At 39.6% G+C, this 16357-nt stretch overlaps 1 protein-coding gene across 2 annotated transcripts in view; it reads right to left on the reverse strand.

Annotated features, from left to right (window-relative positions):
• Positions 1 to 16357, reverse strand: part of ROS1 (ROS proto-oncogene 1 , receptor tyrosine kinase) — a 129710-nt gene that overhangs the window by 100130 nt on the left and 13223 nt on the right. For both annotated transcript variants that reach the window (XM_008583823.1, XM_008583822.1), the window contains exons 4-9: positions 16199 to 16225; positions 11348 to 11408; positions 7723 to 7871; positions 6867 to 7005; positions 938 to 1139; positions 205 to 281 (exon numbers count right to left, since the gene is read on the reverse strand). In XM_008583823.1, coding sequence (XP_008582045.1) covers positions 205 to 281; positions 938 to 1139; positions 6867 to 7005; positions 7723 to 7871; positions 11348 to 11408; positions 16199 to 16225 — 655 coding nt within the window. The remainder of the gene's footprint in view (positions 1 to 204; positions 282 to 937; positions 1140 to 6866; positions 7006 to 7722; positions 7872 to 11347; positions 11409 to 16198; positions 16226 to 16357) is intronic.

Genomic DNA, 16357 nt, shown 5'->3' on the forward strand with positions numbered 1-16357 from the left:
AATATGAAAGCTTTCAATCCAACCACTTTAATTTGTCAAATTCACTTAAAATTGAAAATTTACCAAGTAACTAGAAGACAATATTACCTGGGTAGAAGCAGCGGGGTCTTGAGGTCTACCAGATAACCTAGGACCTCTGAGCTCTCAATCCACCCTTGCCACCCCTCATTACTGAGTAACAGAAGGAGCAACCCTGGGCCATACCTGCTGGAGATGAAGTGGTAATACTAGATTTTGCTTCTGGCCCCTCACCAACTTCATTTACTGCTGCAATAGAAAACCTATTCCAAAAATAATTTGGAGAGATGTGTTTTATATGGCATGGTGTGAACATGAGATAAAAATAGAAGGAGCAATAATATTTCTATTTAAAGGACAATGTGGCAATGCATATATCTAGTTACTTGGTGCCACTGCTCAGAACTAAAACGACCATCAATCACATCCTTGTTTGCATTCCCCATAGAACAGTTCAGGGTCACGGAGGTCAGAAACTGAACTCTGCTATCTGCCTGACCCCCATAGATCCCCTAATTTAAAGAGACAATAGTAAACACTAGGAAAGCTAACAATAATAAAATAATCCCCCTAATGGTTAATAAAGATACCATTAACAGAATTTCACCTCCTTACTTTTTTCACATTGGATTAAATGAAGAAATGACATTCATAGTGTTTAAATGTCTTCATTAGCCCATATTTATAAGGATGCTCTGAATATAATAGAAACACTTGAGAATGTTCTTTGCTTAGGAGGGTGTAATCTAATAAGCATATAAGCTTAAGGAAAAACACAACTTCCAATCCAAAAGCACAGACTCAGTGGCACTTCTCAAAATATGTTTAAACTACTGTATTTTTTAGCCATATTTCTTAAATAATTATCATGCCTGAAGCCATGCTGATTATATTTTCCTCTGCACCACTTAATTCTTACCTGTAGGTAGTATTTGGTAGAGTGGAGTAAAACTGAAAACTGGTTCTCTGTGTCCCTGAATCTAATTTGTGATTTCTGCTGATTAGCCTTAAGTTATAACCCAAAATAGGTCCACCTGGAAACTGGGGTGGAGCCCAGCTGACTTCCACAGTGTCGGGACTTGAGCTCTCGATATTCCTAATGCAAGGAGCAGTTTCAGGAACTGGAAGAGATAATGGTGACATTAAATAAGATAGGGGAAAAAAAGCCTTGTTTTTTGAAAAGTTAACAAACACAATATTTTTTATTAACGATCAAAATACATCATAGAGAAGGTGGTAAGATATCTATGAACTTATTGTTATTTCCTTATATCTATGAACTCATTCTTATTTTGTTTATTCTTGAGCTGTAATTCCTGATCCCTAATTATACCAGTTAGCGACTCCCCCAAAAGACTCTTTCAAATGTTATGTTCCTCACTTCAAATTTATGAAGTAAAATTAAATATAAAAGCATACAAATAGTATAAACGTTCCAGAAAAAAAGTTGTCAAAAATCCCTAGAGACTTAAATGAGTTGAAGCGTGGAATGGAACCAGGTTACTGAGACCAAGAGAATCTAAACAACACTGGAATCAATGATTAACATGGGTTGAAGAAAAAGTATGTCCTGGGGCCTTTTCACTCCCTAGACTGCTATAGCCTGACTGGTTCCACCTGAAGATGTGGCCTCAGATAAGCCAGAATTAGAACAGTCTGCTTCACTTTTGATGACCCAGGCTGTACCTTCCTTACCCCAGCTCTCAAGGTCCCTGGGAATACAGGCTGACTGAGCTTTAGCACATCCCTGCCTTCACCAAGGATTAAAGGAGCATGCATTAAATGATGAAGTACTCACTCACAGACTTTAGAAGCTACCTAAGTGGCAGAGAATGGAAAGGGAAAATGATCTGACAGCCTATCTTCCATCCACCTACTTTTTATACCCCCAACCCCTGTAACCACACTCTTTTATTTCCTTTCTATAGAAAGACACACTTTGATGTCACTTTGCTCTTAAATAGACTTCTCTCCCTCTGAACACTTTTGACAAAAGCTCTGCATCACCACTGACTCACTGGAAATGGGAGAAATGAGACAGTTCAGCCCTCACGGTGGATGTGTTTTTAAAAATCCTCTTCATTGGTCTCTCAGCCTTTCTCTGATACAATGCCTGCCCGACTCTCAGACTAATCTTTGGCAAACGTAAACATCATTGCATCACTCCTCTGCTACACATAATTAGTCACCTTGGTGAACACGCGGAAGAAGGAAACATCTCCCACTGAATTAGAATCAGAATGTCAAAAAAAAAAAAAAACTCTAACTCATTAAAGTCAGTGTCCAAACATGATCTGCTCCATTTCATACAAGTTAAATGCCACCTACATGGCAAGATGTGATTATTGTCCAAATCTTCCCCACAAAATAATCCTCCCTGAAAGACTGGTTTTTCTTGCCTGACAACCATTCCTCTTGGTTAAGAAATTATCTTCTAAAGGGCCCCAGTTAAAAAGCAATAATATCATTTAAAATCACATAATCCCCATAAGTAAAAGAGAACAGGGCTATGAGGTGATGAACACAAAACAGATAAGTTTTAAGGTTTGATGAGGCTGGAAAAGTAAGAGAGTATCAGGAGCCTGAGATGCTATCCATGGAAGGGACCCCTGGTGTAGTGTCTGGAAGACCTGGAGGATACATAGGCTTGTGCATCCAGGGGAAAGGCCCAGAAATGGAAAGCAAAATGTGCCTTCCTCATTATTTTGATTTAATCAGCCATGGGCCCTGGACCATGATATTTCGTTAGCACCAGAAAATGTCCCAGCACTATTGGAGTACATGAAGCATGACTTGGAACAAATGAGATCCATGCATTCTGTTCTGATGTGGAGTATTTCAAGCATGGTCCTAGGCCAGTGTCTAACCTGAGGTTCTAAGCAAGGATAGTCAGAGAATAATCAGAGGTGGCCACACAAACCCTGAGATCTGCTAAACAAGGAGAGGACACTCATCAAGGAAAGGGGAACTTGTCCAGCCAACTTCATCAGCTGCCTGGCTCTGCGTAGCTCTACTTAGTTCAATCTGCGGCTCTCTGCACACCACCGCATCTCCAGAACTGAGGGGTAGGGCATCCATCCAGCCTGTAGCAAGTCTTCCCAGGTCACCTCAGCTAACTGAGGGCATGGGCACCAGACAGCTCTCCCTCAGTGTCTGCCCCAGGCACCGACTTCCCTGCAAGGCTTCTAGGTCTAAATCTTTTTCCTGGTGTGACAGTCACATCTTCAAAAGAAGAAATCAGGAAGTGCACGATATATGTACTATTTTTTTTTTAATTATCTCTGGTAAAAATGTCAAGATATTGTAATAACCTCCCAGCTGGTCTCTACCTCTGTACTTTCCAATCTCTCTCATTTGCTCAACCCATTCTATGGGTAGTTTCCAAAATTCTCTTTTTAAGAAGCATGTGAATCAATGACTCTTCTGCTTTAAATTTCTCCATATCTCCTAACTGCTTTCTAAATAAAGTCCAAACTCCTGAGCCTGCTCACATACTCATTCTCACCATTCTCTGCCTGTATCCTACACTTCCAGCAGAGGAATATTTACTGTTTTCCCTGCATGCCTTATAATCCGGTCTCTATGACTCAGCTCATGCAGTCACCTGGACCTGCCCTCTCCTCTCCTCACCTCAAGTCTAAATCAACAAACAAAACTTCTCCAGAGAGGTTTCCTTGACATTTCATTCCAGAAATAATATCCCCCTCCTCTGAACTTCCATAGGAATTTATCAGTACCTCTCCTGTGCTTTTAACCAAGTGTTACCTTACTGCAAGGTTATTAAAGGAGTAAGCTTCTCAAAGGCAGGATCCATGCACCAAGACATGCTCCATGAGTATATTTGGAACAAGAGAACAATAACATTTATTAAGAACTAGTATTGCTCTGATGAAGAATATACTAGTATTTCAAAGAGGGAAGCTCAGGTAAAGCTATATCCTGAGAGAGGAACATTCTGAATACAGGTTGGGAAAACGGCGAAGCTGGAATCTCACAGAAAAGCTTTTTATTGCTTTCCAGAGATAACGTGACTGTTATATTCAATCGCCCTCATTTTTAAACACTTCTTTGCTTGCCTTTGAGACACCACAAGCTCCTGAGTTTGTTCTTCTTGGGGCTCTTTGCAGACCCTCCTCCTCCTCCTTTGCTGTCCCCAGGGCTGACACCTTGTCCCTCTCCTCTTTTCAACCCACATTCACTCTTAGCCTGTCACTTCCAGGCCCATGGCTTGAAGTCACATCTACATGTGGAGGACTCCTCAACTGGTATTTTGGATATCTCCAACCTGCTCCGAGTTTCTGATTCATTCATCTAATTGCCTCCGCGGCCTGTCTCCACTCACGTCTAACAGGCATCTCAAATTCAACTTGGCCGAAACAGAACTTCTGGTTTTTCCTGGGAAAGCTGCTCTGCTCCTAGCCTTCCCTGTCTCAGTACACGGCAACACTTGGCAACATTCGTGTTCAGACTGAAAGTCTAAGTTACCATCTTGGCCCTCCACCCTCCCCACCAAATCCATTCAGCAACCCCATCCTCTGTGTCTTCAAAATATGTGACAAATCTTTCCACCTTCTCCACCCCAACCACCCAAGTCTGAGCCACTGTCATGATTTGTTTGGACTCCTGACTGCTCCCCTCCTTCCCCGGCCCACCTCCCAGCCCCCAGTCTACTCCCCATGCAGCAGCTAGACTGAAAATTTTAAAACTGGAACCAGCCCCTTCCCTGCTTAAAACTCTCCAAAGACTTGCTGTCACACTTAAGATAAAACTCACACACCTTATCACTGCCTCTGTAGCCCTCCATGACCAATCCTCTGGCTGCCTGGTGGTCTCCTCTCCTTCTTTCTCCACCTTGCTCCCTGCACCCCAGACACAGCCGCCCTTCCTCAAGTCACTCACCTTTGTCCTGCCCTCTTCCTGGAAAACTCATTCCTGGATATTTGCATGGCTTCTTGTCTCTTGTCATTCAAAGCTTGGCACAAGTGACTTTCTCAGAGAGAACTTCCCTGACCAGCCCTCCATCTAAAATGGGCCCCCTCCTCAGGAACTCTCTGTTGCTTACCTACCCTATTTTACTTTTCTTCTTAGCACTTAACTACTATGCAAGATTATACTGTATTTTTTGGTGAAATGCATGCTCATTCCTCATGTTATACAAGGGAAAAATAGAATTAAAAGACAATACAAATCTTTCCATGAACTTTTTGAAGTATGCTCGTATCTAACCATAAATCTGTGTAAATACTTCTGTCTCTTACCCCACCTGATTACCCCCATAGAGAACAAGGACCTGCTTGGTGGCAGCAGACATTGTGCCATAATTCCTTATAATTCAGAGGCCTAGAAAGAAGCAAATTGGTCTCCTTTTCCTTCCCTCTCTAACAAAATCAGCAAGAGACAGAAATGTCTGCTCTGCAGGCTCAAACTTTCCCTTAAGTGGGTTTTTCTAACATCTAAGCTGGGGAGCAGGAAATCAGCAAATTCCTCCCGCTTTCGTTCATGCTAAGCTATATCATCCAACTTAGTCTTTATCAGAAATAATGGTGGTATTCCTGCACCCCTCTGCTGGCCTTTTTGTTTTATCTCTCATTGGTTCAGAACTTGGGCTAGGAAGAGGGATGCTATTTTTGGGGTCCCATCACAACCCCAGCAAATTATTTTACTTAATTATTGTCTGACTGTCTCCCGAGCTGGAATGTAAGCCCCATGAGTGTTAGGACTTTATCGTCTTTGGTTCCTAAAACAATGTCTGCTATATAACAGGGGCTTAAAAAATTCTTGAATGAACAAAACCAAAAAAAAGTACCTGAACTTCCATTCAATGGTATTAAAAATATAATACCAAAATAACTAACTTTACAGGAAAAAACAAAAAACAAAAACAAGAAAGGAGGTGAATCTTTTTATAGATTTCGTTGTTACACAGCCAAAGAGGTTTATAGCCTAGGCAACAAAAGGACTAAAAGTTATATCAAGAAATATAAAATCCAGACACTTCTTCCCATACCACTACCACCCCTCGGCATCTCTCCTGTCTGTCACTGCAATGACCTTCTACCGGGTCCCCCTACTCCCTACCACATCTCCCACAGTTCATTGTCCATATAGCAGCCAGACTGAGCCTTTTCACATGTAAGGCAGGTCACAGATCATGCTGCTCCTCTGCTCAAAACCCTGCGGTGGCTCTCCTTCCCGTCACAGTAAAAGCCACAGTCCTTACAAAGCCTCAGAGGCACACTGTGATCTGGCCACCACCTCTCTGACCTTATCTGTTACTCCTCCACTTCCTCCTCTCTGCTCCAGCCACACAGCCTCTGAGCTGTTCCTCACAGGCCAGGGATGCCTTCACCTTCAGGCTTCTGCTTGGAATGCCATAACCCAGGTTTCTGCTGGCTGACTCCCTCGCCTCCTTCAAGTCTTTGCTCAGACTTTAACCCACCAACTCAGTGAGGCTTACTCTGACCACCTTGTCTAACTCTGCAACTAGCCTCTCCTTCCCTCCCTGCTCCCCATTTCCAATCTCCTAAAGGACAAACCCTGCTCAAAATGTTTCTCTTACCGTAGCACACAGCATCATCCAACTTAAGATATACTTTCCTTATTTATTATGTTTATTGCATAGAGTATTCCTCCTCCACCAAAATGTGAGCTCCACAAGAGCAGGGGTCATTGGCTATTTTGATGCAGAGGTACAGCAAGGAACTAGGACACTATTTGGCCTGTAGTTAGGTACTCAATTGTGGAATGGATCAATTAATAAAGGAATTTATTTCATTGTTTAAAGTAAAAACAAAGTAAACCAAAATTCTGAAATAATGTCCTTCATAAGCAACATATGCATGCCATACCTCCGTAAGGATGAGTCCTATAGCTGGGACTTGGGGGAGAATAAAGCTGCAGCTGGGCTGTGAAGATCCAAACCAGTCGAAAAATATATTCAGTGAAGGGATGCAGGGGCTCTACCACATATGAGAGCTTGGACACGGCCTAGATCAATGAGAGATCAATAATTAGCATTTATAGAATCACCACCACACACTGTGACTCAAGAGTAGAGATTTAATTTACAGATTAAATTGTAGAAGACAAATAGCCCTCTAGATATTGGGCCACCCAGTGCCTGCCAGAGCCAGATGAATAGAGGCCTGGAGCTTAGGGCCGAGCCATCCAGACATCAGTCTACATAATTCATACAGAAATTCTCTCCTTCCAAATTGCAAAATTATGGATTCAATTCTTTAGCACTTATCTCAAGGATTTGCTTAAATTTTTCTACATTAATAGACTTGGCATCTCAAGACTATTTTTTTCTGAACTTGCCTATGCTTTCCTAAAAGGGACAGTACTGGATGACCACCTTGGACAGCACTTCTAAATCTGATCAACTCCCATGAGAATCTTCCTCCTGCCCTCCATCCTACTGGGAATCATGTTAGCTGGGCTGGGCAGATAATGACCAGTGGGATGAGTGGTCATGCTGAAGGAAGAGTATCTATGTCCACAGTATATTTCCCACATAAAATAAAGGGTTTAGCATTAACATGTTATAGAGTAGCAGTAATTAATGTTCATCTAATCCAATCACTCATCTTATGCTTGAATCTTTTCTAGAATGCCTCTATGCCTATGATTATATGGAATAATTTGGCACTTTTAATAAATGGTGGGGGAGTCTGTGCCTAGGTACACAGGCAGATTTCATACCTCAGTGTAAGTCCAGCTTCCCGGAAGTTGCGTGTATTTCCACTGAACAATGTATTTTACTCCAGAGATGTTGGCAGGTTTCCATCTTAAGGTCACATTATGGCTTCCAATGGAGGAAGCAAAGGGCGCTGTGGGGAGGTGTGCATTTTCTGGGGAGAAACAAGGTTTCCCTCACCACACACTCCTGTCCATCAAGGCAGGAGGGAGTGTGCCTGTTTCATTAGGACTCTCAGCATTCTCTTGCAACAATTACATCTTGCCATGATAACTCACCTGAACAATAAATGTACACACAGCACACATTCAATTGGTTTATTTTTAAAAAAAATCAGGCAGTCAGTCTGGAGGCTTTATTTCCCACAGAGTTCACTGTTATCTTTGAATACAGAATTTTTTTATTTTAATTTAATTTTTTTTGGCAGACACACTCAGAGTGTTCTGAGTCTGTCCAGTTTTCTCTTACAATACTACTTCCTTACAGGTTTGGGGGGGTGGAGGGGAACATGTGCACCGATAGCATGTCTGTGGCACAACAGAATCATGCATTGCCCCAGAACATGTACTCCAAGGTATATTTGAAATGTTATGCTATAATTCTATTACTGCCCATCTTGTCAATGAATTATTTTTTATATATACAAAGTAACTGCCTTTACTCCAGAGGACTCTAAGTTCAGCAATTTTGCATTAGAAAATATTTCATGGCTTCTAAACACTACAGACATTACAATTGGTGACACACATTTATTGGTGCTACCTGCCAAGCACTGTACTAGGGGCTAGGTTTCTGAATGGTAAGTACCACTGGAATCAAATTATTTTATTTTACTTTTCCTATCTTTCCAAAATTGTGATGAATTTAATGCTTCAGTGTTTCTTTTATAGAAAAAAAATTACTACACGAAGAATGATAAATTTGGTAGGGAACTTAAAATGGTTAAATACAAATTCCCAGGACCTCACTCTTTCTGGTTAAAAGAAAATAACACAATTCTCATACCAGATGCTGGTATGGACTAATTAAAGTTCATAGTGCTATAATTAAAAACCTAAAGCCATTGTCATCTGAGAACCGAGACCACAGAGTGGCCCAGACAGCACACACTTCTCGACTGATTCTTTTACTTCTGGTTCATTTTTGGCTTTGAGCTATATAAGAAAAGGACAGCTCCACTTTTTCCCCCTTTTATGGTGTAAGACCCTCAATATCAGAGATTGGAATACACTGTGGGCATCTTGAAAAGGAGTCCAATGATTGAGTTATCAGCAGACTGAGAGAATAATTAGGAGGCATCAGAAATCACATAAGTTGAAAACTGTGCAGAAGGGACAAGAATTATACAAACACAAGTAAATGTAAATTTCATAGCAAAATATAAACATACGTTCCAAAGCCGTGGTGATACACATGGGAAAAACAGAGGTAAAATAGGTTTATTCTAAAATATCAAGACAAGAGTGAGCCAAATGAGAAAGAGAAGCTGGACTGAGCTACATGCCACTTTCAATATGTGGCAGAGTGGGTAAGAAAAGGCTCTGCAATCAGACAGCTGCCTTAAAACTTAATTAATTGCTTACTAGTTATGTGACACCAAGGAAGTATTTAAACTTTGTGTCTCAATTTTCTCATCTGTAAAATGAGGTTAATAGTAGTATTTATATATGTGAAAACAAAAAGAGCTAAGACCTGTAAATTAGTGAGAAAAGTGCCTGACTCATAAATGCCTGAAAAAAAGTAACTATTCTTATTTTAATTTATTATTAGCTATTATCATTTCTCACCACATAGAAAGGGGCATAGAGGGTATCTAAAATCAAATAATATAGCAGACCCGCAGATAAATGGACCAGATACCGTAAGTGTTAGAGACAAACAGAGTCTTAGGTGTATGGGCAAAATGAGCCATTATAACAAACTAAAGATACTCTCCTGTAAGCACAAATGCCTTTATTTTGATTCAGTACATCTAATTTGTTAGTGGTTCAGAGATATTGATCCACAGCCAATGAAAAATTAAAAATAAAGTACTGATTATGCTTGTATTCTAACAGAATCATACAATTAAGTTGGTAGTATAATTTTGGAATATAAGGAAAGGATCTAAATCAAAAGTTTCAAACTTTCTTGGTTCTGGTGTTATTAATTTTTCAGTAATTTTTTCACGGTTCCCGGGACCCAAAGAGCCACCTAACAGTTCCATTTATTAAGTATTATAACTTTATAAGTATGTATGTATGTCCTAACAACTTAATAGATGTTTGAAAAAATAACACAAATTGCAGAACAAAACCATATATTTGTTTCATCCTTAAATAAAAATAACTGCATAGTGCTGGCATCTGCGTGCCTATTGGGCACTGCACAACTTCTCCAGTTCTATAATCTGATTGGGAACCACAGTCCTCATTTCTTATTCCATGTTGAATTTCTCATGGTACTTACTTTTTATCACAGCAATTGCCAAAAAACAAAGCAAAAAAAAAAAAACCCAGCATTGCGAAGACATAATGTCATAGAAAGGAATGTAGCATGATCTATTTTTCATACTGTGAACTGTCTCCAACCAGTAGATTCAGTGGTGTCCAACAGGTGTCCACAATCCCTGTGTTTCCTTCAAATATTTAAATACCCCACGGCTCCCTGTGAGGTTGCTGTGATGCCCTGGGTCACTTTGGTTCACAGTTTGGAAACTACAAAATGTAAGTTTTATTCACAGCTGACTCCCACAACACAGAAAGAAAAAAATGTCATATCACTACCTCTCCACAGAAATGTCAGAGAGGGTCTTTGGTAGGACACTAAAGGTCAAAAGCAAATCGGTACAGCAAGAAGTGATCCTCCTTCCAATATCCATCATTGAGCGCAAGGAGCAAGCCATAGAAACAAGGACCACAACATATGGAAGAGCCAAGCATCTCCCAGTCTGGAGAGAACTGCTACCTCTCGGTGGAAGGAGACCCTAGGGGATTCTGGAAAAAGCTGCTAATAGCCAGGGTATAACTTATCAAAATGTTGGCCCTTCAGAATGCACTGGTGAATTAACACACTAGGGCAAAGCCACTGAGACACGCCCAGCCTACTCTGAAATCAGGCAGAAGGTGCTGATATTCACCCACCTCTCTTACTCAAAATATAATACTGAGAGGCATAGCTTCTATACTTATCACAAAGTCCTAGAGCCTTTTGTGGAGCCATGCACATAGTAGGTAGTCTGATGAGTAACTGTCAGCTGAATAATAAAATGCACGTTAAATAAAATATGCCTATACTTTGAGTTCATTAAAACAGTGGCATTCCCTGACATCAAGTCTGCACAAGATGTGCATTGGTCTCTCCTTAAGACAGAAGTGACTGCACCTACTGAACTTGAGAGCAAAAATCTGGTCCTGAACATCACTCATGTGCCATGTTTCCTTTGTTTAGCTCTGAACGAAGAGTCTTGCTGAGTCTCTATCAGAATGGTCTTCCCATTTGAAATCACTGAATTTTCTCCATATATATTTTTTTGATCCTACTAAGACATAGAAGTCTAGAGAGTTTACAAGATGGTTCATTATCCTTACATAGGTACACATCCCTAGAGTGGTGTGGATTACTTAACAACAGTCACATGTGTTTTCTTACCTAGTACTTCCTCTTCATAAGCACCTTCTGCTCTGCTGCAGCCGACCTCACATGATTCCCGCTGCAGAAAACAGGTAGCATGCCCGTCAGTGCAGCCTTTGTACTGGTTTTGTTGATAAGCTTCAACTAAATTTTGAAATCTGAATGGCCGATGTACAAGTATGTCCTTATACCAACTTTTCAACTGTAGTACCTTAAAGTTCCCACTTGCTAGTGGTATTAGACCAGCACTCCCCAACTTTTTTTTATCATGTTCCAAAGCAAAAAATAATTTAATAAAATAACTTAGTACACACATACATATTGAAAAAAAAGATTTTTAAAACAGTACTTACTTTTTTCCCCCATATTAGCAGTTTTACTGAGATATATTCACATACCATAAAACTTACCCATCTAAAGCACACAGTTCAGTGTTTTTTAGTATATTCACAATTGTGCAATCATTACCACAATCTAGTTTTAGAATATTTCCATCATCCCAAAAAGAAACCCCATACCTGTGGTGTGTTCTTATATGTTAATTTCTATTCTAGTCTACTCTGTTTCATTTTGTTTAAGGTGACTATTGATTTACTGAATTGATTACATGACTCCACAGTTTGAAAAAACACTGAGTTCAACAATCCAATCATGTGTTTGCCATCTTAGCCAGAGTTTTAATGAGCTAAAAATCTAAAACTCTAGCCTAACATAATGCTTAGAGATTGCGTATTTATTTTATATATCCATGCCTCCCTTGGAAAATTAAAAGTTGACTATAAATTTTATAGTAGCAGAACAGTTTAATGGATGTCTTAACACCAATGTTGAATTTTAAGGTCTAAGAAAACTTAATGACAATGAACGTTTTATCGTATTAACCAAAAACAGAGTACACAATTCCATGACTGAAATGCAAATTTTCTGCACCTCTTAACAGATGCATTAACATTAGCAATAGCTACAAACAAGAAAACAACAACAAAAACCTTGGGAAAAAGGCATACATCGTAAAACTACAATACAATCATGATCAGTTTTCCACTCCAATTTACGATGGCAGTTCCAAGAACAACATGCTATTGTTCTCATGACAACAGTGGAAACCATAGCACAATACATTTGCCCTAAAAAGAAGGGCTGTAACTTGCATATACAAATTGTCCAATGGTTGATCTGTGCACTAACAGGAAGTGGAGTCTGATACGCCCTGGTTTGCTTGGTTAAGTATTAATTTAAATACCTCAGTTTGGGTTCAGGATTCTTTAACTTAAAGGTTTAGTATACTTTTTACATCTCCTTTGCAAATTTCAGTAAAACGCATTCAACATATTCACTAACCACAGAGAATAAACAAACCAAGTGGCAGTAAAATTATTATATCAGCTGAGTTTTTTTCTCAAGAAAGAAAACTGAGGAAGAAGAAAAGATATATATCTGGAAATATAGCTAGTCCTGATAATCTGGAGAAATTGTGACTCTTTTTCTCAGATTTTTTCAAGGGAAGTATATAATAAAATTCCTATCTGGGAGTTTAAATGTTATCTCAAGTGGAGGCAAAAATATCAACTAGGTTTTCCTTTCTCTCTCTCACCTCTCTGTCTCTGTCTCTCTCTCTCTCTTTCCCCCACGTGGAGGCAATCTATCACTAGACCTCAAATGAAGCTTTCTAGTGTTTCTCAAGCTCAAATTGCCTAGAGAGAATCTTGAGGTGGTTGAATCTCAGGAATTCACAGTATCTGAGCCTGAAGCCCCTGGATGGGACATTTACACAGCATATTTCAGGTTACTGAGCTGCCGTTCCCACGGTGGAAGCCAAGTTTATTTTTCCCAGAGGTGACATCAGCCTTCTACCTCTGTTCCCACCCACACTCCCATTTTCCCCATAGTAGTTAAACCCCTCTTTATTGTCCCTCTGGCTTTACCCTGGGTTTCCCAGGCTGCCACATAGGTGGCCAGAGCCTACTCTAAATTCTCTAACATGAGGAAGACACACCCCGTCCACATGAGTTGTGGCATTGTTTCCTAAAACATCACTCAGTTTATTTCAGAAGATTTATTGAGTGCTTTTTATGTGCCAAGCACTGTTATAGGCTCTACGAACATGGCAGTGAGCAAGACAGCTGAGGTCCCTGCCTTCATTCTCTTAGAAGGGAATAGATAATACCCAAGTGACAAATTGAAAAAAAAAATTAGATAATGGAAAGTGCTAGGAAGAAAATAAAACAAGCCAAAGGCATACGGCGTGAGTAGGCAGGAAGGAGAATTCCCTTAGTCAGGGTGATCAGGAGGAAGTGTGGAGGTGACTCCACAGCCACCATCTGCTGGGCTTGCAAAGAGCTGGGCAAAAAAAAGCAACAGCAAGAACAAAAGCCTTGAGGCAGGAATGTGCCCCCCCCCATAGTCATGGAAGAGTGTGGCCGCAGAGAGAACAGGGAGAGGGGTGAAGAGCAGTCAGACAGGGAGGCAGGGCAGCTGGCAGACCTTGGTAGTTTGTAATTTTTTCCAAACAGCAATAAGACACACATAGGTTTTCAGAATTGATAAGCTCTTCACTTGATCTCAGCCAAAAGGTAGAGATGCGATGAGACAATCTAATTTGTATTTTAAATTATCAGGAATAAGCCATCTCAAGTTATATTTTGCTAAGTTACCACTTCCAAGACCACAAAGAAGTTCAAAAGTTCATGGAAAGATTCACATTATCTTAATTCCATTTTTCCATAAACTTTTTGAAGTACACTTGTATTTCTTCCAAGGAATATGAATTGCAAAAACCCCAAGCTTCCTAGGTTGAAATATTAGTGATTGAAGAGTTTGTTTCCTAAAGGTATGGGCAAATGAGTTAAAATATGTATCCCCGTGTCTGTGTCTACATCTATCATCTATCTATCTTGCGTGTATTATTATTCAGTTCTACTTAAAGTGTAACATTTTAATGTGTATAATAGCAAAGTATACATAGGAAAGAACAGAATAATTATATAAGTGATAACACCGAGAGAAAAGGTTGACATTATACAAGCACAGGCAACTGGGCAGCATAATGATTAACAAGAAACTAGCCCATCACACGTCCAATCCTGGGCTGCTTCTTTGCTTGACAGATTTTATCTCTTCCTGGTTTTCCTGACACTGGCACAGTTTTCCTAGGAGCTGTTCTTTGAAGGTAATTTTGCTTTAATCACACAAAAGGGTTTCTCAGACAGTTTTATTTTTTAATCTCAATCAGGAGAGACCTTTTATTTATTTATTTTTTTTATTGAAACATAATTGATTATATGTATTTGTGGGTTGCAGGATTGACTACAATACCTGCATATAATATGTGGTGATCAAATTGGGATAAGTAGCATATTCATCTCATTACAAAATGTAATAATTCTTTGTGTCCATTAACCAATTTAGGAGAGACCTTTAGTTAATCATTTACCTATGGGCCACTTTTTCCTGTTTTATCTCTTCTAAACCAACTCCCACCACCCCCTACTCCCAAGAAAAAAACCCTCAAGTGCAGAGTAACCACAGACTATTGAGAAAATATTCCAATTTAGTTTTTTTGTTGTTTTTCTGTTCTCTATTAAAAGGGAATTTTTCTGCCTTACTATTGGATGATAATTTATACTCCTTCCCCAGGCAGAATAAAATAGTTCTGTCCTCTGGTTTTAAGGGCATTTAAATAGAGCACAATATAGGTTTTAAACTGAAAAATAATGTAGCGTCTTTATATCACCTATTGTCAAATAACCTAATTCTGAGGGGATGGAATCCCAGACAGGTAAATTTAGTTGAAGAAGACTGAGTAGGAAAAGATCAAAATCCTAAGGTCTCTCTGAAAGAGAAAAAAATATATATCAAGTGCAGCAGAAGGGGGCGGTAAGGACAACGGAGAGACCTGGGCAGGGCAGCCAGAGCCGGCATGAGGTCACTTATTATCATAGGGCTAAAAGCTGTGTTTCAAATGTTGGCAAAAGATTTTTTTAAATAAGGAAGAAAATTGCAATTAAAGGATCCTCTTTTCATGTACTATATTTAATGATAGAGCACAAAAAGAAATGGAATCAGCAGAGATATCCTGTATGTGATGCTTCCTTCCTCCCCCAAACTCCCACTCCCACCTAGCCTCCAGGAATCACAACCTTTCAAAACAGATTAGAGTAATATATACGTATATATGTGAATATGTGTGTGTATATACACACATACATTCATATATATAATATACACTGTATGTACACACAGATACATAAAACAGAGCAAATATGTGTGCCAAAAATGGAATTATATAGTCACTTTTATACCCAGATGAAAATGAAAACAGTTTAAACTAGAACAGCTTAGTCAGGATAACTCACCTCCTATTTGTTACAAATGGACATGATTCAGCATGGTTGTTAGAAACAAGTTATATAAGAGTAGTGTAATTGTGCATGTGTGCCCATTTACTGATTCAGCATGTTTTTTGTAATTACGTTATGCACTTGGCTTGCGGCCACTATTGTGTAAAGAGAGTATAAAGGCAATTGCTCTGAACTGTGGGTTGACAGAGAATGGAGGGTCAGCAAAATGGAGGCAGAGCTTATGCCTGAGAATAAAGCATGTCTGTGTAGTTTGTATCTGCAGTAAAGTATATCTACTATGCCTAATGCTGCCAGGATCTTCTTTCAACTACCTGACTCACAACCTGCACAGGATGGGGCAGAGGGGTCTGTGACCCAGCTTGACACCAGAGAAATAGCACTCTCAGGAAGAATGTCTTTGTGCACTGAGAATGCCTCAGGTTTCTTCATTCTTATTGTAATAGCTTTTTACAGACCAGATAGGAAGACATGGGGTTGGATGATACCTTTTTAGTGATTGCCAACTCACCTCACAAACAGTGGCGTAGGTATCATTCTGCATAGAAAAAAAAAAAAAAAAAAGGAAAGTAAAACTCAAAATCCTGAAAGTTGTAAATAATTTTAATGACACTTAGCTGAACATTTCTTCCAAACTAATTTCTTCCCCACCACTGATGAATAATCAACA

The sequence above is a fragment of the Galeopterus variegatus genome, unplaced genomic scaffold, assembly GCF_000696425.1.
Source record: "Galeopterus variegatus unplaced genomic scaffold, G_variegatus-3.0.2 Scaffold3053, whole genome shotgun sequence".
Lineage (NCBI taxonomy): Eukaryota > Metazoa > Chordata > Mammalia > Dermoptera > Cynocephalidae > Galeopterus > Galeopterus variegatus.